The following is a 26,479-nucleotide window of genomic DNA, read 5'->3' as shown; positions in this document are numbered from 1 at the left end:
ATTCAAAAAGCTACTGTTAAGTCAATGAATGAGAAAACTGTTTAAGACTCAATTCGAATAAAAGGGCGATGGCAAAGCCACTTTTCTCCTAAGACTAACTGGTCTAGTATATCTTAAGATCCCTTCCAAGCAAGGATAATTATATTCTCTTCATATCTTATTCATAGCATAAGGTAAACCACAGAGAAACGGTCAATAAATGCTTATTAGACAGAAAAGGAGATACTAAGTCACTGTAAAGCTAGTTGCAAAGTCAAATCACTTCAGCTGAGTACAAATACAGGCTATTTCACTCCAAGACCAAAAGAACCAAAACATCATAAGAGAATGAACTGGGTCCTAGTGCGGGCAGAAATGGGGAATCCACAGGTGGTGAAAGACAAAAGAGTTTGGGGCAGCTATGGGAAAGCAGATTTTCCTGAAGCACATCTCAGAGCACAGGGAAGTCTAAGGATATAAGAAACATAACAAGGGAATCCCTGGCCGTCCAGTGATTAGGACTCCGCACTCTCACTGCCGGGGCCCTGGCTTTGAGCCCTGGTCAAGGGACTAAGAAACCACAAGCCATGCAGCATTGCCAAACAACAACAACAACAACAACAACAAAACATAAATAGTCAAGTATGAAAAGAAAAAAAGTACAAGAAAAAATACCTTAAGAAAATATGTTTCTAAGAGATTTTGATGATGGAAAGAATCATGACCAAAGATCTAAAATGGAATCACTATTCCAATTAAAACATGTTACAGAGAGCAGGAAAATTGTATATATCCTGAAACTCACATTCAGCGTATTTTTAGATTTATCTGCATTGATGCCTTTGTATTGTATCATTTCATTAATATCTAACTGCTGTTTAGTATTTTCATATATAATATGCTACAGCTTATTTACTCATTCTCCTATTCATAGACATTAAACTGTCTTTCATTGACACATGCCTCCTTGTGCATATAAGAAATAATTTTCTATAAATACTACCTTTGCCATTTTTCAAGTGAGCTGTTTTGTCTTGTTCTTATTTGTAGAGTTTCTCTATACACTAAACATTTGCCAATTACATGCACAACATATCTTAGAGCCTATACCTATGTTTTTACAATGCTTATGTTATCTTAGGACATACAAAAGTTTTCATTTAAATGTAACCAAATATATCAATCTTTTCCTATTTGGCTTGTGCTCTCTCTGTATTTTTAAAATTACTTTCTATATTGAGGTTAATTTGTTGTTTTATATTTTCAAATAAAATTTCAAAGATTTGCTTTTTAGATTTAGATCTTTATTCTGCCCATAATTTATTTTTATGCATGGTGTGAAATAAGAATCTTATATTATTTTCCATATGGATATTCAAGTCCATTATTCCCTCCAATGACTTCCTTGTAATACTCACACTCTCAAGTTTCTGTACAACCATGTATCCATTTGTAAATTTTCCATTAGTTCCATATGTCCCTTTGTCTATTACTGCCTGATTACAGTCAAAGGGACATATGGAAATAATGTCTTAACACCAGGTAAGATAAGTCTCCACTTTTGCTTCTTCAAAAACCAATTTGTCAAACTACACACACATGCACATATACACACGCAACACACATTCACAATTTCTATTTTGATTAGGTTATCTATTAGTATGCAGAGGAATTAAACTATTGTGATACCGAGTTTCCCATCATATAAACATAACAAATCATGCAACATATTTAAGTCATCTCTTACACTTCTCCAACAACTGTAATAATTTTGAACATTAAGGTCATACATATTGTTAATAAATTTCTAAGTAGCTCAAATCTTTGTTAAAGCTAGAAATAAAAATTTTGTGAAATTATACTAACAGAGTTTTATATATTGATCTTATATCTAGCAACTTTGCAGAATTTTCTTATTTGTTCTAGAAACTAATCTGTACACTGTTTTGTGTTTTCTGCACAGGCAGTCACAACATCTGCAAATAATTTCAGTTTTGTTTCTTCTTTCTAATCCTTTTATCTTTTGTCTTGTTTTACTCCACTAACTTAAGGCTTCTAGTTAATGCTGATTCAAAATAGCATACTTGACTTTTTCCTGAGTAGAAGTGACATCTTGACAATGTTCCTAACTTCAAAGAAAATGCTTCAGCATTTCACCATTAAGAGCAGTATCATACATAACCTTATCAATGTAAGGAAGTTCCTTTCTATTTCAAATATGCTAATAATATTTTTATCATAAGTTATACTGAATTTTATCAAATGGTTTTCTTATACATCTGATATTTTTTCTCTTTGTTCTGTTAATTTCCACAAATATTTTTTAATGTTAATCCATCTTTGAATTCCTAAAATTTAGCCAATTTGCTCATTACCAATATTACTTTATATCATTCAGGATAGTGTCCACTATTATTTTATACTGGATTTACATTAATGTATTATAAATTAAATTAGCCTATTATCCTCCTTTCTTGAACTTGGTTTTCTCTAGTTTTCCCTATGAAGACTATATTCTGCTCATAATGTGAATTGTGGAACATGCCTTCCTCTTCTATAATCTGAAAAAGTTTGCTGAATATCAGGATTACATGGCACTTAAATGATTAACAGAAATCTCCTGGTGATGTGTTTAAATTCCTTCATGTTCAGTTTGAGTCCTGCTGCTACTGCTATTATTACTGCCATTGTTGTTTAGGAGGAAAGATTTTTGTTTGTTTTATGGATATAGTTTTTAAAACCAATTAAATTTCTTTTATTAGTTAAAGGTTATTCAAGATTTTCTCTCTTGAGAAAAATTGGCAAGTTTTATTTTCTAGAAATTTGTTTTGTCCAACTCCAAATATATTAGCATAAAACTGTTCATGGAATTGTTTTTTGATCTTTTTAATGCCTGCTCTTCCTCATTTCATTCTAAAACTGTATATTAATACCATCTCCCTTTTTCTGATTCAAATTGCCAAGGGTATGCCTATGTAATATACTTTTCGAATTACCAACTTTAGGTTTTGCTGAAATGTCACTGTTTTCTATTTCATTCATTTCTGTTCTTCAGGGTTTACTATCTTGTACAGACTGCATATTCTAATGATATTTTTATAATTTCTTGAACTGGATACTTTAACTATAAAGTTAGATTAAAACAACATTTAAGTTGAATCCCACAGGTTTTAATATGTATCATTTTAATTATCATTTATAAATTTCTTATAACTGCCATCATGATTTACTCTTTTGACAGATTAATTATGAGTGCTAGAGGCTTGTTAGTGTTGTGTTTTAAAATCCTCAAGAACTGTTGGTCTATTTGATTTATAATCAATTGGAAATATATTAAAATGGCCCACCAAATTGTGAGTTTGTTTCTCCTTATAATTCTTTCAATGTATGCTTTATATATTTTGAGCCTATGTGAATACAAGTTTAGGCATCTTCCTGAGAACTAAAATTTATCATTGTATAACTCCCTTCTTAACCTGATAAAAACTATAACATCTAAAATCAACACAAGTTACTTCAGTTTTCCTTCAGTTAGTATGTGCCTGGCACAGCAAATCTTTTTTCCATCCTTTTAGTGACAACCTTTTTGTGACAGTATTTTTGTTATCTCTTATTAACAATGACCAGTTGGATTATTTTTAATCTAATCTGACATGAAGTTGTAAATTTGGGCCATTTACATTTATTGTAATTCTTCCTTGCATTGTAATCCTTAAAATTTTAACATGAATACTTCATTTAAAGTTCAAAGTAGGGCTTCCCGGGTGGCATAGTAGTTAAGAATCCGCCTGCCAATTCAGGGGACATGGGTTCGAGCCCTGGTCTGGGAAGCTCCCACATGCCACAGAGCAACTAAGCCCATGCGCCACAACTACTGAGCCTGCGTGCCACAACTATTGAGGACTGCGCACGCAGAGCCCGTGCTCCACAAAAAGAGAAGCCACCACATGAGAAGCCCACGCACTGCAATGAAGCGTAGCCCCCGCTCACCACAACTAGAGAAAGGCCGCACACAGCAATGAAGACCCAACACAGCCAAAAATAAATTAATTTTTTAAAAATAATAAAGTTCAAAGTAAGTCAATAGCTCTATACTCCTCCTGATCATCAGCAAGATCATATCACTCCTTGACTCTAATTAGGCCATTCAATCTTACATGTTATTTTTATCCAGTGGTTTAGGACCATTTTGTTAAAATCCCTTTAATTAATCATTATAATTATTATTGCTACACTTTTTGTTTTATATATCAGTTCTTATTTAGAGCACTGCATTGTTCACCAATACTTCTTACATTTCACTTCTTTTAAGTTCAATTTCCATTATTCTAAAGTACTCAAATAGTAGTTCTTTCAGGAAGGATCTATTGACAAGTTGTATATTTAATGTCTTAATTTCACTCAAATTAGATAGCAACTGTGTGCATGTGTATACAGTTATTTTATCTCAGTGCTTTGGAAATATAGGTCCATTATGTTCTGGCATCTATCCTTGCTACTGAGAAGTCAGCAATCAGTTTAATGTTTATTCCTTGTTAAGGGCTATGTTTTTTCCCTCTGGATGCTTTATAGATTATTTCTATTTTGTCATTCTACAAATTCTCCAGGACATGCCTTCACTGGGATTTATTTTTATTTATTCTGTTCATGACAGTTTTGTTACCTAACTCATAAATTTACGCTTTTCCTCAGTTCTAGAAAATTTTAAGCAAATATCTACTTGAATATCATCTCTTCTCCATTCTTACTCGTCGTTCTGCATCACTTTTAAATATACTGGACCTTTTCATTCTATCGTTTATGTTTTCCTTAACTTTATCTCATTGTATCTGTACAATTTCCTCAGATCTCCTAGTTCTCTAAATATCTTTTATAATACAAAAAATATTTTGATTTCTATGAACATTTTTCATTTCTACCTTTTTTTCCTAACCATACCTTCTTCTCCTTTCATATGTCTAGCTATCGTACTTTTTAACTCTGATGCTTCTAGAGATTAAAACAGAAAATTTTTATCTTTAATCCTTTTAAAGGTATTTAATATTTTTACCTAATAAATATATTATCTAAATTTTTACTTAGTGTCTGATTTTCAGTATTGATGGACTTCTTAAAAGTTTGAAAATTTTGGATTATGAGGCCATTTTTAATGAAGCATTATTTCTGTGAATGCTGTATAGCTATAAATTTAAGTTATATCTTTCCAGAAAGGTCTTAATTTTGCAGAGACCTTTATATTGGTGAATCACAGAACCATATTTCCAACTGCTTACTAGAGCATTAGTCATTTTCAAAGAACGAAACATACAAAAACACACACAACACACACACAACTTGATTGATATCACCCAGGCAAGAAACACTTGTGTCATCAACATATCCTTTTCTCCAAGTTAGTAAAGACGTCCCTTTTAATTTCACCCCTCCCCGCCATCTAAAAAAAAAGACGTATCACTGTCTTTCACTTAAGCCCTTATTTGGTTGTGTATCTCCCAACATATAAAGTTGTATAGGGCTTCCCTGGTGGCGTAGTGGTTGAGAATCCGCCTGCCAATGCAGGGGACACAGGTTCATGCCCCGGTCCGGGAAAATCCCACATGCCTCAGAGCGGCTGGGCCCGTGAGCCATGGCTGCTAAGCCTGTGCGTCCAAAGTTGTATAATAGCATCAAAGTAGCTATTAATGTGTTCCTTGAAACATAATCCTATACAAAACTGAGTTATTACAGATACTTTATCACATGTACTAAATCTGTTATCTCTTCATTTAATTAGTGACTAATAAGTGTATCATGTTTTATTAAACACAAGTGATGTTCATTAATATTAATCAATAAAAGTCTCCAAAACTATAAAAGCAGGATAAATTGCATTTTAAACATAAGCAAATTCTGGACACTAATATTAACAGGCTTTTGATATATTTCAATATATACTGCTACTTACCTTATGGGCAGGTACCAGATTTACCAAAACTGTATCCAAAAGCTCCTGAGATACTGTATCACCTTCACAAATAATAGAACTCATGAGATCCACCATATGCATATGAACTTTCTGATTGTGGCCGTTGCTGAAATTCAAAATTGATATTTCATTTAAAGTATATCTAAAATTTATAAGATTTAATCATAACATAGAATATTATACTTTATTTTAAAATGATACTCAGGTATTAAATCAAATTCTACATATTTATTTAAAGCTTCCCTCTCTTCCAAATCTTACAATAGCATCCAAAATATTTTTAAAATTACATTTCCAGGATTACCTTTTCCTAATTTTTACCAGTCTCACAATCAAAAGTAATTAAATCAAATGCAACTTTAGTTTTGCCTTAAATTCAGAAAAACTACTTTGCGGAAGTTAATTCTAGTAGATAAATTTAAGGAATACATAAAGAACTCAACTATTCACATGAATTAAGGAGTCAGTAATATGTGATTTAAATAAAAGAAAATAATATAATCCAAAAAAATTTTTTATATTGGCTATAGATTACCTTATGCCACTCTTATATTATTCTCTACAGTACAGAATTAAGTTGTATTCATTGTCAAAACATCTATAAAAATCATGTTAATGCGTTCTTAAGTTATAACTCTTAGCCTTCCAATATTCATCATAGTAAACAGTTTATGCAGATTCACCTGTAAGTTAAAAATTCTTTACATTTAAAAAAAGATTATATTCTCTGTAAAGTAAACTTACTTTATAACTGAAAATAATGTTCTGTATAATTGGGTAAAAATTTCATTGCTGTCTTCCAACTCAAAGCATATGTTATATGACTTGACCCAAGCAATGTTCTAAAAATAAGACATACAGAAGGAAAAGGGTAAAATTTTAATTAGTAAAAATATACAAGCACAAAACACAGTTTAAACTGTCATTTCAAGATAGAATATATTGCTTACCTCAAGTAAATAAAAATACCTATTGAATTGTGGGCTCTTTGTATCCTCTAGTCCCTTCAACTGCCTTGTTATAAACATAAATATATCCTTAAAAAAAAAGACAAAGTTTTGTTTAGATTATGAAAATATTTACTAAATTCCTAAAGATAATTCAGCACTCATATGTATCTATCATGATAAATTGTAAAGAACCAGTTTAAAAAAATTCTACTTGGCTGGAATTTTTTAAATGTGCATCATCATGAAAACACCAAATATCTTACTGCCCTTTAATGGAAAACGGTAAATCATTTACTATGATCTTAAAGTAGAGACAAAAAAAACACCTTACTGTAGGTTAAAAAAAACAGACCTGAAAATGGAGTAAACTAAAATTTATGCTGTCATTAGAACAAACAGGTTGCAATGACTGAGAGCTGAACTGATCAGGTTTGCTGGAATAGCACTATATATGGTAATTATATAGCAAGAACATGGTTTAGGAAACTTGAAATTCCAAAATAAAATCACCACGTGAGAAGACAACAGATTGCATAATCTTAGAAATTTTTAAAAGACCCACAGAAGTTAACTCGTCAAGCTTCCTACCTTGTCATTATAACTACTTGTTTTTCCCTACCATTTATCAATCTATCCCCATCTCTCGCTTTTGATTTTTAACTGCACACCCCTTTATACCTGGGTAAAGATAAGTTCAATATCACTTTGAGTCAAATTTTTATGATGATAGTTTTTGAAAAACTTGGAAAAGGTTAAAATTATTAAAGCTAATTCTACAAAGGAAGCATGGTAATCAATCAAAAAGAAAAAAATGTTTCCCTTATAAGTAAAACGATAAGCATTTCTTAAAAGAAACAGAATATGCAGATTACTGAGTAGCTTTTCAAGAAAAATACTATCACAAGTACATCCTTCAAAAATGGTTACTTTAAAAAAAGAAACAGTTACTTTGTTAGTAGTACTGTATAAAATATGTCCTCCATGAATGAACCCTTTCTGTTTTGACTAAGAGAACAACTGCTGTACTGACTCTACCAGGAGATGGAAAGACAATATTCACTGATCATCTCTCTAACAAGCACTGACCTAAACATGAAGCTGAGTATATAAAAAGGGTTTTCTGATGACAATAACAAACTGACGGTGGAAAAGTAAGGATCAAAGTGTCACGATTTTCTATTATTACTACTGTAAACAAAGAAAAATACAAACTTGGTACTAACCAAAACAGAGTGAAAACTATTCTGTAAGTATTCAGAAACACCCTCAAATAATTTTTAATACTACCGCAATAAAAGAAAAAAGTGGCATTTAAAATATAAGCCAAAAAAATTGACCAGAGGGGGAAAGCAGGTGGGGGGAGGAGGGGTGGTGGGATGAATTGGGAAATTGAGATTGAGACTGACATATATACACTGATATATATAAAATGGGTAACTAATGAGAATCTGCTGTATAAAAATAAATAAATTAAATTAAATTAATAAACACTGACCAGAAAAAATAAAATACTTAAAAATTTTAAGCTAGATTCTAAAAACTCTAATTTAATCGTATCTCTTCAATATTCTTCTCAAAAACTGTCCTATTTTTAATAGAAAAGATTTGTAGCTATTCTTTTGGGAGGACTTTCATTACCCCAAAGCCTTGAGACAGATCAGATCACTGATAATGCAAACTGAGAAATCCACAAGAGAGGCAGAAGAAATCATGTAGCAGCACTCTTAAGCTAGACTTCCCTCTTCATGAGAATGCCAACAAAACACCTAGTGAGGAAGAGCCACAGCCCACAGTCAACCAAATACAATTACTCCTTAAACCAATTAAGTACCTCAAATTAAAGGTTCACAATTAGAAATCAGGATATACACCTGGGTACACAGCGCCACAGGCCAGCTCATATTATCTACTTTAAGTCTCTAACCATTCTCAAATCTTACAATTCAATTTTACTTTTAAATGACAAATATTGTCCCCTACCTCCCCCATCCTAAGATATATGACACAAGCATGTCCACAGCAGTTTGGGCATTCCTTACTGGAATCTGGGCTGACTTGATCAAATGAGCAGGTTCCTCACTCCAGTTTTTAAGAAGCAACTCCCTGAGTTCAAGAACCAAGTCTGGGTTGTTTTTCACCAAGGTAAACCCAGTTCCTGACATATAACTAACATCAATATCTGTTAAATAAAATAAACCTAAATTGTCTTTTTGTTCCACACTGGGTAATCTTCCTAGGGACTCATTTCCTAACCAACAGTTTCCACAATTACCTTTTATTACTGTTGGCTTTTCTAATTTTCTTCTAACTTGCCTTATTCAATAAATTTTTGCACAGCTCTACTTATTTTCATGCTTTCTACCAGCTAGATTAATCATGCTATTCCCCTTCTTTTCTCATCTTTAAAAAATTATTTCATTCACATGCCTTTACTTACAACTACCATAACCAAGTACTAAGTGTGCCTTCTACCTTTCATTAAAATTTTGTTCATTGTATTTTCTTCAAAACAATACATCACACCTTACATTAAGTGAATTAGGATTCATATATTATAAATTCAGATTTACACTAGATACTGTGTTTTAAATAATGAACATGGTCTTCAATATGAATTTTTAAAAAGGAAAAGGAAGTGTCCCCAACTGATAGTGAAATACCACTAATGATGACATAACATAAAAACTATAGGGAATTCCCTAGTGGGCCAGTGGTTAAAACTCCGTGCTTTCACTACTGTGGCCCAGGTTCAGTCCCTGGTCAGGGAACTAAGATCCCATAAGCTGTGTGGCATGGCCAAAAAAAAAAAAAAAAAAGTATAGAAAACACTTTACTAATCAACTTCTTATTCTGAAGATCAGAAATTGTTTTACAAAATTAAATACTAATGGGGGGGAGGAAATGCTACAGAAAACAGAAGTACAATAGTTTAACAAAAGACTGCTGCAGCTAATGTCAAAGGATCTAAAGAAATAATCTAAATAATTTAATTCCCATTTTAGTCAGAAAGATAAAGTATCAGTCAATCTTGGCAGTTCTTTTAATCAGTACTTGCCTTTAATTTATCAGGGGATGTGTAAGGAGCTTCAGGAGCATAAATCCTAAAAATATCAGCAAGGCAGCAGGCTACCAGTAATCGAACATCTTTATCAGGATGCTTGAGGAAAAAATCTGAAGCAAGATGTAAAGCTAGGTTTAAATAGAGCTCCTTTTCTTCTTCAGAGTCCTGGTCCATATCCATGAAAGTTTTCACAACCATCTATATAAATACAAAATAATCAAATAATGAAATCCTCCATGTAAAAATATATTCATTTGAAATAAAAGCCATATTAATTACAAATAAATAAATAAATTCCAATAAATACACTTTCATGTTTCCCCTAAAAGTATCTACCTGAGAGAACAAGACCTTTCTGAACTATAGGATAAATACAACTTTTCTTTAAAAGACTAAATAAAATACTTTTCATTTACCCATCACACCTGCTAACCAGATTTTAAAAGTTTAAAAGTAGCTTAACATAGTACTTCTAGTCTCACTTTTACAACACTGAGCTAAAAAATAATATATAAACAGATTCAAGAAAGGATGACAAAGATGCAACCTTAAATATTAAAAAGCTACAATGAAGTAACTACTGTAGCATCCAATTAAAATTTCTTGTACCACAGTTAAAGAGAATATGATATGGACAGTTCATTAGTAGGACTCAATGGCATGTATGGAGTGTGCCGAAGAAAGCAAATATTTACATAAAAGAAGTGGGATGGAAACAACAATGATGAAAAATCATATAGTTTAAATTCTGTGAAGAGCTCTCTCTAACTTTAGTATCAGCAGTCACAAGGAAGCCTCAGTCTGTACTATTCCTACTTCATATAAGACTTGACAAAATTGCTGAATTCGTCAGGGACATTTAAACACAACTCTAATGCAAAGGTGACCATCTGGCATCCACTAGGTGGCGCTACAAATACTAATCAACAAGTAGGGCTGGACTTGGTCTTTGAGACATACTGCATGGATTTCCACTCTGCTGTAGAGTTAGACTTCTGAGTAATGAATTGTCCAATGTATTACTGAATTCTCAGAGCAGCTGTGGGTAACAGTGTTCCTCACAGAGCAGACCCTCAGTTCTACTACACCAGAGGCCAGAACCATCAGTAGACTAATCTTTCCAGTCTGACACTACAATTAGTTTAAGGGTATGATGTCCAGGGCTACTCTCTTAACTTTTAAATTTTATTACTTTTAAGATATATGCTTTGATGTATTAAGAAAAAAGACAAAAAAAAAAAAAAAGAGCTATATGCAAGGAACTCTCTTTCTGTGGAATCAGTTCACAAGAGTGAGAGATTAAGTATATTTTGAATAAAATGTTATAAGAAATTCTAGAAATTACATAAACAATCACACTTTACATATTAACAAGTTTTTATAACTTATAAAACTTATACCTGTACTTGTACATAACAAAAATTACCACCATCCCACATTAAATCCTTCCTATATTTCTCTAAGACGGTTGCTAAGAACAGTGGGAAGTGTAAATCAGGAAAAAAAAAAAAAAACAAAGAAGAAAAGTAACCAGATTATTGCTGAGCAGAAATGTCTACAAAATAATGAAAGCTTACTACAAGTACTAAATGTGAGCACTGTGGAAATCATTCCACCAAAACTATCTATTAATAAAGTTTATTCAAGGGCTAGATAATGGGAATTCCTCAATACTGTGACCAACTCAAATGGTGTTATAAAACTCATGAATAACTCATTTATAAGTCCTCTAAATTAAAAAAGATGTCTGAGAAAATAACATCCATAAAAGACACTAAATGCTAAAAGCCTGTAAGTATAGTCTCTGTCTGTGTTTAATGTTCATTTCTTAGCAAACAATAAGGATGATATCATTGCTGAAATATAAACAAATCTGAGAAAATATATGTATTCTTTCTCTAAAAACTTAATAGGTCAAGAAAATCTAAATACACAGAAATGAAAAATGTCATATCTAGAGTTTGTAGCTTAACCATTTTTAATAAAATATACACAATTCCCAACTAGATAAAATGTCCACATATTGGTAAGTTTAATCTGCTCAAAGATGTCTTTTGCTTTGAATAATAAACACCTTATATCTGACATTCTAATACTTCATGCACAGGATATAATACTAAGACCTTATGTGAAACGTATTATAGTATTAGTGTTTTTTTTCCCTCTAATAAATAAACCATGCAGCAATAAAGTAGTACTTCAAGGCTCCTGGGCCTTCAATGATTAATTAAGGCAAGTCTTTTACACATGAAATACACGTAAATATTGATACTAATATAACAAGCAACGTGTCTAGGTAGATACAACATTGAACTGAAAAAAATGCTCAAAAATAAAGACCATCTGAGCTAATCAACTTAACAATCTTCTTGGGCACTCTGCTCTTTTAACCATTTTAATCACGGAGATTATCACTGCCTCGAAGACAAAGATGAAATATTATTCAAATAAATATGAAGAGAGTCTAACCATACAGTGACTGCCTCACGAATGGAAGTTCACCATCAATCTTGACTCACTGCTGCACATCAGAAGCAGAGAGCTAAAAGTAAAGCTCTTTAACCTACTTTCAAAATACAAGAAAGTAAAATACAGCCTTAGTATTCAGGAGAATTAAAATTTCTTTTCTCAAATTAAAATGGTTGCTTTTATAAAATAAATGAGATATAGGAGAAGGAGACAACTTTCTACAGATAATAATGAGTATAAGCGTATTGTGGATTTGTTCTTTATACCCAAGTATAGGCAGCCCTAGAAAATCTAAGCTTTACCTTCCTAATTGCACTCCCATTAACAATAGCTAAGGAAACCCTACAGTTCTTTATCTACTCCACTCTCTTAGCTCCTAATTACAGCTAATTAGTTTTGGCCATGAGACATTTTCTGCTTTGATTTGCTTGAAGTTGCCCTAACAAGATACAGCCCTCTGTGATTTCCACAGGTGTCCTCCCCGAACTCTGCTTATCCTAAATGGATGTCCAAAGGACATATCCCAATTTTACTCACCTTTAACCGTCTCACCATTTCCTCTTTAGATATTTTATCTGAGATTTCCTTGACACCAGGAGGATAGGTAATTTTTCCATCATTGGTCCTTGTCTTTGAATGAGCCATGATGGAAATATCTTTACCCCTAAAATGAGAAAACTATTAGATGCAAACCAAAAAATAAGTATTAACAACATTCATAATAAACATGAAAAGGAGTCTCTCCCTACAAAAAATTATAACTACTTCCTAATTTATAGTAATTCACTTATCTAATTAATGAAAATCATTTTACTGAATATTTCCCCAATTTTTAAAATTTTATCTTTACTTTCATTTCCATTAGTGACAAGCTAGGTTATTTGCACTGACCCTCCAACAAAAAAACTGTAAGTGATTTTATTTATTTATTTATTTACTTACTTACTTATTTACATATGTATAAAATACACACAGCATTTTTTTTTAATAGCACCACAAATTACTTGGGCCAAAATCTAAGAGAATTCAGGAACCCAGAGAACTAAATGTAACTTTATACCCACTTACACCCTGAAGGCATCTGCCAACCCTGACAAATCTAGAGCTCAGTTTTGGTGATCTCATGGAAAAGAAGGACAGAGTCCTGTCAAGGAAGAACATCAGAGACCCTCCTGACATTAATGTAGAATACTACCCCAACCCAAAAAAGATAATACCTGCAAAGGAGAGAATTAAACCAAGACAACATGTGCCCTTGCTGCCATTACCACCCACAAGGGAAAGCAGAGAAGGCTGCCTTGGTATTAAGCAGAGCAAAGTAATAGCAGATACAGGGAGGAACAGCTAATTAGTGTTGGCCATAAGCCTACACATTTGCTGAGGTTCACACTGCCTACGTAGTCCAGAGAACCTCAACACAAGACCCCCAACTGGTAGCACCTAATATAAGTACATTCAAGCCCTCCTAGAGGAGGGCACCTTCATCCTACACTTCAAATAATCCCCATATGATGTTTCTAGGACAATAAGCATTATCAAGTCAAAAATAACCACGCATCTAAGCAAGCAAGGCACAATGAGCAAGAACAGCAGAAATACCAGACCCCCCAAAGCTTCAAAACTACTATACAGTTGGCTCTTGAACAATATCGGTTTGAACTGCATGGGTCCACTTATACGCAGAGCTTTTTCAATAAATACTACAATACTACACAGTCTATGGTTGGCTGAATCCGTGGATGTTTATAACAGTGGACACAAGGGATCAAGTATAAAATTATACATGGATTTTGAACTGCAGTTGGGGGGGGTCAGCACTCCTAAACTCTATTTGTTCAAGGGTCAAATGCATTTATAGTTTTAAAGAAATAAAAGATAAATTTAAAAATCTACAAGGAATAAAAAAATTATGCAGTAAATTAAAAGATATGAACAAAAAGACTTACTAAAAATGAAAAAATACAAAAATTGAAAGTAAAAACTTAATGGATAAGTTTATTAGCACATTAAGAAAAGCTATGAGACTCAATGAACTACACAAAAGATGTCTGAAGAAATTATCCAAAAATATAGAACAGAAAAACATAAAAATGCAATACACAAAAGAAAAAGTAAAATAGTTTAACTTATGATTCATGGGAGTACCAGAAGAAGAGGAATAAGGCAGAGGTCTCTCTATGAGGTGAATATCATAAATACCAATTCACAAATTCAAGAAGCCAAATAGAATTAAGTTCAAAATAATAATTCCAAAAAACAAACAAAACCTTATAACACACATATTACCTTCAAAGGAGCAGTATTTAAACTAATAGTGACTTCTCACTAGCAACAATATAAACCAGAAGACAGCAAAATGTCACCTACAATGTGGTTAAAGAAAATAATTGCAAAGCTGAAGTTTACATCCAAGGAATATAATTTTTAGGAATACAGTGAAATAAGGACAAATGAGCCAAACAAAACTTGAAATGTATAAGTTACTATATATAGTACTTAGAACAATATTTAACATGTATCAGTATATTATAATATGGTATATATGGTATACATGATCACATTAAAAGATCAAGATTTTTAAACTTCAATATAGAGAGCTTACCAAAAAATTTTAAAATAATGATATGAGATACTGAAAGTAAAAGGATGGAAAAAAAGGATGCAAACACTAAACAAATAAAGCACTTAAGCTAAACATAAATTAACAAGCATAAATAAGTAGGCCCCAAGATACACTCCTTGGTATTTACTCAATGGAAACACATACCTGCGTCCACTACAAGACATAAAAATGTTCATAGCAATACCATTCATACTAGTCAAAACAGAAAACAAAAATACCTATCAACAGTGGAATGAAGATATATTGCAGTATAGTCATACAATGAAATACAACACAGTTATGACAGTGAATAAACTACTGCTTCACACAATATGGATTAACATTACAAAGAAAGTTAGGTGAAAGAAGCCAGATATAAAACATTATGCATAAAATATGACTACATTTCCAGAAGAATTCAAAAATAAGGAAACCTAGCCAATGATGTTAAAAGTCAGAAGAGTGAATTCCTCTGGTGGGAGATGTAACTGAAAGAGGAGTAAGAGAATATTTCTTGGGTACAGGTAATGTTCTACTTATATATCTGGATGTGGGTCACACTATTGTTTTCATTTTGTATAAAGTTACAGAGCTAGCCATTTATAATTTTTACACATTTCTGAATTATGCTATACTTCAACAACAAAAAAGAAAATCTCCAAACATTTAAAAATTTAAAGTGCTTTCTAAGAATCAATGAATCAGGGGTAAAGAAAAAAAAAAAAGCATAAGATCAACAAAGTAAAAAAAATCACAGGCCAATCTTACAATTTATGACATAAAAACATTTAAAAAATTTAGACAAACTGGAGAAAATCTGTACCTTACCAAAATTTACTCAAGAAGAAAAAATGCCACTAAGAAAGAAAATCAATAATCAATAAATCTTTCCACAAGGACAAATACCCAAGGCTACATGACTTTACTAATGAGTTCTATCAAATAACTGAGGAAGAAATAATTCCAATGTCATATAAATATTTCCAAAGACTAGAAAACAAGGGGATCCTTCCCAACTAATTTTATGTAACTAACTAGCATAACCATGATACTAAAACCCAATGAGAAAAATAAGAGAAAGGAAAAAAAATCACAGACCATCTTTTCTGTGTTTACAGATACAGTATTTTTAAATAAAATATTCAGAAACCAAATGTAGCTACATATAAAAGATTAGGTTTAATCCAAGGAATGCAAGGTTGAATTCACCATACTAACAGATTAAAAAAGAAAAACCATGTGATAATGTCAAAAATGAAGAAACAATGATAAAAATTCAACATCAATTCTTGACTATAGAACAAAATAGAAGAAAAAGCTCAAACTAAAATGTATATGAAAGTTTCCTTTATCTCATAAAGGTAGGGTGCTATAAACACCCTACAGCATAAATCACATTTATTGATGACCTTCTGAAAGTGTTTTACTTGTTTTCAGGACCTGTAAAAACATACCTGCTATCATGACTTCTATTTGACACTGTAATAGAGATGCTAGTCAACACAGGAAGAAAAAGGTATCAAGTATAAAGATTAAAAAGTAAGGAACAAAACAGTCATTACTTGCAGATTACATGATTATGTATAGAGAAACTCCAAAGATTTATACACAAAACATCAGAATTAATAAAATTGAGTTTAACAAGGTTGTAGAGTAGAAAAATCAATATGCAAACATTAATTACCTATAGCTAACAAAATACTTCACGGCAAAAGACTGAATAATTCCTCTCAAAATCAGAAACAAGACAAGGATGTCTGCTGTCACCACTCTTATTCAACATAATACTGGAAGCCCTAGCCAGCACAATATGGCAAGGAAAAGAAAATAAAGGCATACAGATTGGAAAGGGAGAACTAAAATCATCCTTACTTCCAAATGACACGACTGTCTATACAGACGATTCCAGGGGAATCTTAAAAAAACAAAAACTAGTTCATCAAGATTATAGGATATATTGGACTTCCCAGGGAAGCCCACCTCATACTTTTATACAAAAATTTTAAATAGATCATGAACTTAAATATAAACTGTAAAGCAAACAAAAAACTTTTAGAGGGCTTCCCTAGTGGCACAGTGGTTGAGAGTCCGCCTGCCGATGCAGGGGATACGGGTTCGTGCCCCGGTCCAGGAGGATCCCACATGCTGCGGACCGGCTGGGCCCGTGAGCCATGGCCGCTGAGCCTGCGCATCCGGAGCCTGTGCTCTGCAACGGGAGAGGCCACAACAGTGAGAGGCCCGCGTACCGCAAAAAAAAAAAAAAAAAACTTTTAGAAAAAAACAGAAATGAAAATCTTTAGTACTGAAGCCAGGCAAAGAGTTTTTAGAAATGACACCAAAAGCAAGATCCATAAAATTAAAAATTGATATACTGGACTTCAAAAATTAAAATCTTTTACTCTGTGAAAAACTGCTGAGAATGAAAAGATAAGCTACAGAATGGGAAAAAATATTGAAAATACATATATTACAAAGGACTTATATCTAGAACTCTCAAAAGGATACTATAAAAAACCAAATAACCCAATTACAGGATGGGCAAAAGACATGAACAGACATCTGAATAGGATGTACAGATAGCAAATAAGCACATGAAAAGATATTCAACATCATTAATCATTAGGGAAATGCAAATTAAAACCACAATGAAATATCATTATATACTATTAGAATGGCTAAAATAAAAAATAGTGATAATATCAAACATACGCAAGGAAGCAAAGAAAATGGATCTATCACACATTGCTGGTAGAAATGTAAAATGGTACAGTCATACTTAAAAAGAGTCTGGCAGTTTTTCATAAAACTAAACATGTATTTACCATACAAACCAGAAACTGCACACTTGGACATTTATATCAGAGAAATGAAAGCTTCTGTTCAAACAAATCTGTACAAGAATGTTTATAGCAGCTTTGCTCATATACCTTAAAACTAGAAGTAATCAAAATTCCCATCAATGGGTAAATGGTTAAACAAACTATGATAGATCTGCATAATGAAATACTACTTGGCAATAAAAAAAAACTGTTTTACTGATAAATGCAATAACTTATTACTGAAAGAGCCAATCTTAAAAGGTTATACACTGTTATGCTCCCATTTATTTAACATCCTCAAAAATGACAAAACTATGGACATTAAGGACAGATTAGTGGTTGCCAGGGAGCATGGATGAGCATGACAAGTAGCACAAGGGAATTCCTTTATAGTTTTGTGTGTTGTCCACAGTGGTGGTGAAATGAATCTATACATGGGATCAAACTACACAGAACTACACATACACATACAGGGAGAGAGAAATGGCAAGAACAAGAGCAAGAGCGAGAGAGCACGCAAAAAAGTGAGAAAACTAAGGTCTGTAATCTAATCAACATCACCATGCTAATGTTAATTTCCTAATTTGATACTGTGCTACAAGTTACATAAGATGTCAACACTAGCAGAAGATGGATGAAGGGTTCACAAGACTCTATGTAGTATTTTTGCAACTTTATGTCCATAATTATTTCAAAATAAAAAGGTTTTAAATGCAAAACAATCAATTATATTTATATAATAGCAACCAAAAACTTTAAAAATACAATTCACATTGAAATGCATAAACTACCCAGGAATTAATCTAACGAAAGGTGTTTTACAGAGAAAAATCATAAAGCTTTATTGGTAGAAGTTAAAGAAAATTTAAATAAATAAAGAGATATCTTGTTCACAGAAATCTCAAATATTAAAAAGACAGCAAATCTTCCCACACTGATTATGGAGTCACTACAGTCCCAATCAAGCCCAGGTTTTGATATTTAAAGAGAGATGACAAGTTTAATTTTTTAAACTCGTAAATTTACATGACATGTAAATTCAAAAGGCCAAGAATAGCAAGATATTGAATACTTAAGAAAAACACAGTGAACAGACTTTTCTACCAGATATCAAATCCCTTTAGAAAGCTCAAGTAATTTAGACGGTGTGGTATTGGAGCAGAAAAAGATCAATGGGAAACTTTAGCCCAGAAACAGACCCACACAATGCGAAATATAATATATGAATACAGTGGCATGGCACATCAGTGAGAAAAGGAGAAAACAAAATTAGAAATTCTAAATATTGCTCAATATTTTAACAATATTAAGTCTTCCAATCCATAAACACTGGATGTGTTTCCATTTATCTGTCTTCTTTTATTTCTTTCACCAATGTACTGTAGTTTCCAGTAACAGAAGTCTTTTACCTCCTTGTTAATTTCTAAGTAATTTGTTCTTTTTGATGCTATCATGAAGGGATTGCTTTGTAAATTTCTTTTTCATATAGTTCACTGTTAGTATATAGAAATGGAACTGATTTGTTCATTTTGTATCCTGCAACTTTACTGAATTTGTTTATTAGTTCTAAGAGTTGTAATAGGGTCTTTAGAATTTTCTACATATAAGATCATGTCATCTGCAAACAGATTAAATTTTACTTCCTCGTTTCCAACATGCATGCCCTTTACAGTCAGCCCTTCATACACAAGTTCCACATCCTCACAGTCAACCAACCGCAGATTTAAAATATTCCCCAAAACATTCCAGAAAGTTCCAAATGGCAAAATTTGAATTTGCCACATACAGGCAACTATTTATGTTGAATTTATGCTGTATTAGGTATTATAAGTAATCTAGAGATGATTTTAAACATACAGGAAAATCTGGTTATATGCAAATACTACACCATTTTATACAAGGGAATTAAGCATCCTTGGATTTCGTCATCCAAGGGGGATCCTGGAACCAATCCCTGATGGATACCAAGGGATAACTGTATTTCTTTTTCTTGCCTACTTGCTCTGGCTAGGGCTGCTAGTACTATAGTGAATAGAAGTGGCAAGAGTGGATATACTTGTCCTGTTCCTGATCTAAGAGGAAAAGTTTTCCATTTTTCACCACTGAGAAATGCAAATCAAAACCACAATGAGGTATCACTTCACACCTGTCAGGATAGCCAAAAAAAACCACGGACAAAAGAATAAAAAAGTTTTGGCAAGGATGTGGAGAAATAGGAACCCTTGTACATTGTTGGTGGGAATGTAAAATGATGCAACCACCATGGAAGAAAAACAGTATGGAGGTTCCTTGAAAAATTAAAAATAGAACTATTATATGATCCACCAACCCTAATCCTGGTTATATATCCAAAAGAATAGAAATCAGGATCTCTAAGAGATAACTGCACACCCATGTTCACTGTAGCATTATTCACAATAGCCAAAATATGGAAACAACATAAATGTTCAACAGATGAATGAATAAAGAAAAAGTGGTGTATACATACAAAAGAATATTATTCAGCCTTCAAAAACAAAGAAAATCCTACTATTTCCAACAACATGGATGGACCTGGAAGACATGCTGAGTGAATTAAGTCAGACACAGGACAAATACGGCATGATTCCATTTACATGAAGTATCTAAAATAGGCAAACTTACACAAGCAGAAAATAGAATAGTGGTTGCCAGGGGATGCGAAGAGGGGGAAATGGGGAGTTGTTATTCAACAGATATAAAGTTACAGTTATGCAAGATGATTCAGATCTAGAGATGTGCTGTACAACACAGCACCTATAGTTAACGACACGGTATTATACACTTAAAAATTTGTTAAGAGGGTAGATCTCATGTTACGTCTTCTTACCCCTTCCCCAACCCCCAAAAAAGGCAAAAGGACACAAGGAAACTTTTAGAAGTGGTGGCTGTGTTTATTACCTTGACTGTGGTAACAGTACCATAGGCGTATACATATTATGCATATGGCTGTATGTTCAAATTATGTGTATGTCCAAGTTGCATACATTAACTATGTGCAGGTTTTTCTGTGTATCAATTTTACTTCAATAAAGCTGAAGAAAGAGGGGAGGGGAAAAAAATGAAGAAAGGAGGAGGGGGGAGAGGAGGAAGAGGAAGAAGAAAAAAAAAAAAAAGAAAGAAATGGCCAGTGGGCAGTTAGATCTCCAGAGAAATGTCTGAGCTAGAGACAGATTTGGAAATCCTCACTGATAAATAAAACCAGGGGCACATGACAGCATTCAGGAATGTTTTTATAAAGTGACAAGAGTGATAGGCCAAGGAAGAGCTGAGAGGCGACCCATCTTTGAAATGGGAAGAGGAAAAAGAGCTTGCAAAACAATCTGAGAATGATCAAAGAGGTGGGGGGAGGACCCAGAAGGAAGCCCTGTCAGAAAGGAAGGAGCACACCAAGTTTCAAGAAAGGAAGTGGCCAAAAGTACTGGATACTCCAGAAAGCTCAAGATGAAAGGTTTAAAAGAATCCAGTGACAGATTAATTATAAATTGGCATGAGAGATCTTACTGGACTGATAAAAATGTTCTAAAATTCGATTATGGTGATGGTTGCACATCTCAGTAAATTTTATGGTATGTAAATTACTCAATAAAGTTGTTTAAATTTTTTTAAGTTCTGAGACACTTTCGTATCTCTATGGAAAAAAAAATGACATTGTACATCTCACACCATATACAAAATGAATTCCAGATCGATTAATGACCTAAATGTTGAAGCAAATGTAAAAGCTTTTAGAATATAATGTAGGAGAACAACTTCATGACCTCAGATTTGGAAAAGCAAGAATCAAGACCAACAGCTGTGTGTGTTCCTTCAACCAAAGAAGATATTCAGCAAATGCGACAAATCATTACACAGGAAGGGAAATATAAACGTGACAGGATTCCCAGTTTTCCAGAGAACCTGGAACAGAAGTAAGTCTCTCTGCCTTACCTCAACAGAAGCAAAAGCTGTTCATCTTCCATAACAACAGATAACACGATTGTGACCACAGACCGCAGCTAAATAATGTAGACATGGTGCCTTTGTAGAATACACTGATCCATACAGTCAAAACTTCATCAAGTGTCTATTACTTGCATGACTTTTTAGCAGTGACTAGAGGGCAAAATCTACAAAGGAAATAGACATTCCCCCTAAATAATTAAATCACAATAAATTCTGAAGTTATCAACAGAAATAACAAAAAACAAGCTTGGAAAAAAAAAGATTGAAAGAAAACCCACTTCCATATGTAGATGGGGATGAAATATTAATAATATACAGAACAAAAGGACAGAGAAAACAATTTGAATAAATCTCAGAGAAGAAAGTTCAAAATTTGTTACTGGTCTAAAACGATGACAGAAGGAAAAAGTGGAAGGAAGTAAAGGGAGCTAAGAAGGAAAAGATAGAGCCAACAGTGAAGCAGGTTACTCAGTTTGTACTTCAGTTTTATAAGCAATAGGATTGTAAGCAGAGGTTTGAAATACATCTGTGAATATACACAGGCTGTTTCCTCAGAGTAAGATATACTTACTGGCCTCTCTCTACTAAGCAAACTCCATGTACATTAAATTCTCAAGTCTATATGTTTAAACTTCCCCTGACCTCTCCAGGCAGAGCTAGGCTCCTTCCCCTACAGCTAGGAAAACTCTGAACATATCATAATTACCATTTATCACATCATATTCAGTAAACTTATTTCTATGTCTGTTTCTCCTACTAGACTGTAAGCTCCGTAAGACAAAGAGAGTATATATCATTTTAGGCATCCTTACAGAGACTAGAACAAAGCAGGTGCTCAGGAAATACTTGCTGAATCAATGACCAGAACTATTTTAAGAGATGGTGGCTCCAACAGGAAGTACAGACTAGACAGAGGAGAAATCAAATACAGTAAAATCAGTTAGGAAATTGTTACAAAGTTCCAGGTAAGAACTAATAAGGTGCAGACTGCAGGCAATGACTGGAAAATAAGAAAACTGATGCAAAGACCATGAATGATTATATGAGAGAAGTAGATGATGATTACAATATTCAAAGCCTTTGTTCCTGGAAAGTCAATTACTTAACTATTTACCGAGATTTTACTTGGTGTGATATAGCACTCTAGGCACTAGGAATACAATGGTAAGCAAAATACATACAATATATGCCCTCATTATAGCACAGACAGGGAAAACCAGAGAGAGACCAAGCCTTTGGAAAAATTAAGTTTGGAATACAAGGCGACTGGAGATGTAGCGCTGAAGTTCTAGAGAAAAGTCAACAACAGAAAATATTTTAGCACCACGTATAGCTCATGTTTTGTGGGCTTACAAGATCAATTTAAAAAATGTGTAGGGTGAGCTGAGATACCAAGACTGAACTTTGAACTTTGAGAAATATCTATATTGATGGGGGGGGGGGGGAAATCAGGAAAGAAAAGAGGGTCTAGAAAGATAGAAAAAATTGTTTTTTTTAAACTAGAAAAAAAATGAAGATGAAGAGGTGGTTATAGGGTTAGTTACTTTAGAAATACACATCACTGGTACAAAATAACCTCAGCAAATACTCCCTTGGACTTGATCCCTTTAAGAACTTTCTGGAGAATAACAGGAATGAACACCAAATTATAAGGTAAGAGAAAAAAGGAAAGGAGAATGAGAGAGAAGAAGAGGAGCAATGCAGAAGAAGAAAGGAAGGTTACAGGAAAGAAATAGGATCTTCAATTGTTATCTGAAGTCAAAGGGAAAAGATACATTAATATATAGCTGCTATATATTAATATATAGCTGCTCCTCTTTGACACTATATAATAGTGTCAAAGAAATTATTTGACATTCATCTTTGTGGAATTTCAATACTATACATTATGATAGAGCAGATACATTGAAAATGAGAAAATGATAACTTAAAAGATTATTTATATAAATCTGACCTGTGTCAGAATCCATTTATACATAGCATATAAATGTATATATATATGTATATATTAATTTCAAACACCATTATATATGCATGTTGTTATAAATATTTATATTTTGGGGTCTGGAATGAATAAGTAAAACACAAAATATTCTAATACTAAGTTTACACAACCACTGAATAAGTTCAAAGAGAAGGACCATTAATTAAAAGAAAGATCAATAATTTTAAAAGTCATACTAACAGTCCTAGAAAGGAAAAGAAAAATGAAATAATCATTCTTCCCTCTGATACTACCAGTTGTAAATAAATGTTCACAAGATGAAACTAATAAAGACTGCAGTAAAAATATTTAAGATCCTTTCAATGAATGGAAAAAAAGAACAAAGCATTCACCGGATTAAAGAGCAAGGGTATGAGCAATAGCAATAGTCATTTTTTAATTGATCTGGGAATAAAGACAGGTATCTGCCATTTTCATGATGATTTTTCTTAAAAATCCAATATGTGACATGTTCAGAGACACAGAAATGAAATCAAGCCACTACTAGAATCTCTACTTGGCCACGTTTATGAAAAGCTGTTTTTCCTCCTGGGACTTTACTACAGGTTTAAGGTGGAATTAGAAGGAAAACAAGATTTTGTGAAGAGTCTGACAATTGCAAAAGGCAGGCTTCCCAGAACCGGTACCTCTTATAACCAGCAGATGGTGCCCTCCATAAATACAACGCTTCCAGTACATAGTCATTACACAGTATAAGAAGTTGGGTTTATTCTTGGCCAGAGACAACTAAAAAACTAATGAGAGTGTGTTCTAAGAAAAAAGAGACAAAATAAATTACGTTATTCCCCCCTAAATATATAACCTTAAGACTACATTTACATATTTTCCAACTATTATAACAAAAAGCTTTTTTCCATATAAATGGAAACTCACCATTCAGCTTGAATTATCTTTATTAATTCAAATTAAGTATATTTAATAGTTATTACTATATGTTTTGGTAATACAAAGTAACTTAACGCTTCAGGAAGTCCTTTGAGAAAGCAGGCCCATTTTGTTCATATTTTTAGTAATGTTTATTTTATAAAAGGTTAATTAAACACATGGTTACTCTCTTGCGTACATTCTTTTTAAGGACCATCAATATTACAGACAGGAGTAGTATTAAACTAACTGGTTCAGACAGAAAAAGAGCCTCAGGCCCTAGAACTCCTCAACTAGCACCAGTTTCTAACTAATAACACAAAGTGTTGTGTCAAATCCCTTTAAAGTAGTATTTTTATATAAATAATGATAATATCTCTCATTTACTGAATGATTGGTATTTTGGAGTCAGTAGTCAGCTCAATGTCCCATTCATTGACAGGATAAAATTATGTACTTTCTCTATTCACATCAAACCCCAAGCACACATTCTTGTACAACCCCCCACTATCAGCAGACTACCTCTACTTCAATGAGAAAACAGAAGCTCTGTCAAACAGAAAGTTCCCCAGTCACCCATTACTAAATCTACTTGCCTATCTACTACATTTGTACCTATTCCCTCCTTCCTTTATGTTACCCAAGAGTTCTAAGCCTCCTCACATCAAAAACTAATCCCTTCACAAGTGCACAGAATCCCATCCTCTACAGGTCTCTCAAAGACTTTCACTTCATTAGTTATCTCCTCTTTCCTCAGCATCAGCATCCTCCTTCCCTCAGTATTCAGTATAAGTACTCTGTTCTTGAGTGGACGGAAGGCATTCAGGCAGGAAGGGAAAGAAAGGCTAACATGCCTGCTTAGACTACAAATACCCTTCCAGCTACTGTCTTCTCTCTCAAATTACCTTCATAGCCAAGCTTCTCAAAAGGTAATCTGCACTTCTTCAGTTCCCATTAGCTTTTCATACTAATCCAATCTTGTTTCCAGAATCCTCCATCACCAGCAATAATGCTTTTGCCATAATCAGTGTGACCGACTTCAAAAACGATGAAAGATTTTTCTCTTCCCTGTATCTACACCCTTGCAATGTGACTTTGTGGCTCCTCCCATCAATAAGAGTGTTTTTACAGCCCTTGAATCTGAGATGGTCTTATGACTTGCTTTGGTCACTGGGACACTGGCAAGCTTAAAAAGTGCTTGTGCTTTGGAGTTTACTGACTTACTGTTCTTGAAACTCTGCTCCTAAAAAGTGCACAAGCACAGAAGTTATCCCACTAGAAAATGAGAGCTACAGAGAGAGTCCCCAGTTACCCCAGCCATGATCATCATGAACGAACCCAGCCCCAGACAAACCATCAGGTGACCACAGACACTTGCCTGTAGATAGATAGCAAGCCCAGGTGAATCAGCTAAGGATAACCCAGATCAGTAGAACTACCGAGCTAAGCCAAACTCAAGCTGCAGAACTGGGAGCTTAATAAATGATGGTTGTTTTAAGCCATTACGTTTTGGGGTGATTAGTTATGCAATAATAACCAACTAAAAGTCATCACTGCCCTCCATGTTGCCAAATCAAACGAACAATTTTCTAAGCCTAATTTTATTGATCTGAGCAGTATGACACACAGTTGACAGCAGCCTCCTTCCTGAAACACTCTTTTCCTTTGATTTCTACAACACTTTACCTTTTCCTGATTTTTTCTCCTACCTTACTGGCCACTGTCTCCTTTGTTTCTTTCTCCTCTATCCAACGTCTACATATTAGCAATTCATCAGAGCTCAATTCTATCCCCTCTATTCA

The 26,479-nt window shown here is 33.4% G+C and overlaps 1 protein-coding gene across 9 annotated transcripts in view; it reads right to left on the bottom strand.

Moving 5' to 3' along the window:
• The window catches only part of PDS5B (PDS5 cohesin associated factor B), a 183,483-nt gene that overhangs the window by 103,439 nt on the left and 53,565 nt on the right, over positions 1–26,479 (bottom strand). For all 9 annotated transcript variants that reach the window (XM_059041609.2, XM_067016965.1, XM_059041611.2 and 6 more), the window contains exons 2-6: positions 12,962–13,088; positions 9,950–10,153; positions 6,895–6,981; positions 6,689–6,786; positions 5,924–6,050 (exon numbers count right to left, since the gene is read on the bottom strand). In XM_059041609.2, the coding sequence (XP_058897592.1) occupies positions 5,924–6,050; positions 6,689–6,786; positions 6,895–6,981; positions 9,950–10,153; positions 12,962–13,069 (624 nt within the window). In that variant the 5' untranslated portion in view covers positions 13,070–13,088. The remainder of the gene's footprint in view (positions 1–5,923; positions 6,051–6,688; positions 6,787–6,894; positions 6,982–9,949; positions 10,154–12,961; positions 13,089–26,479) is intronic.

This window comes from Kogia breviceps, chromosome 16, assembly GCF_026419965.1.
Source record: "Kogia breviceps isolate mKogBre1 chromosome 16, mKogBre1 haplotype 1, whole genome shotgun sequence".
NCBI lineage: Eukaryota > Metazoa > Chordata > Mammalia > Artiodactyla > Physeteridae > Kogia > Kogia breviceps.
Note: the sequence above shows the minus strand (reverse complement) of the source record. Positions and strands in the feature narration are given on the sequence as shown.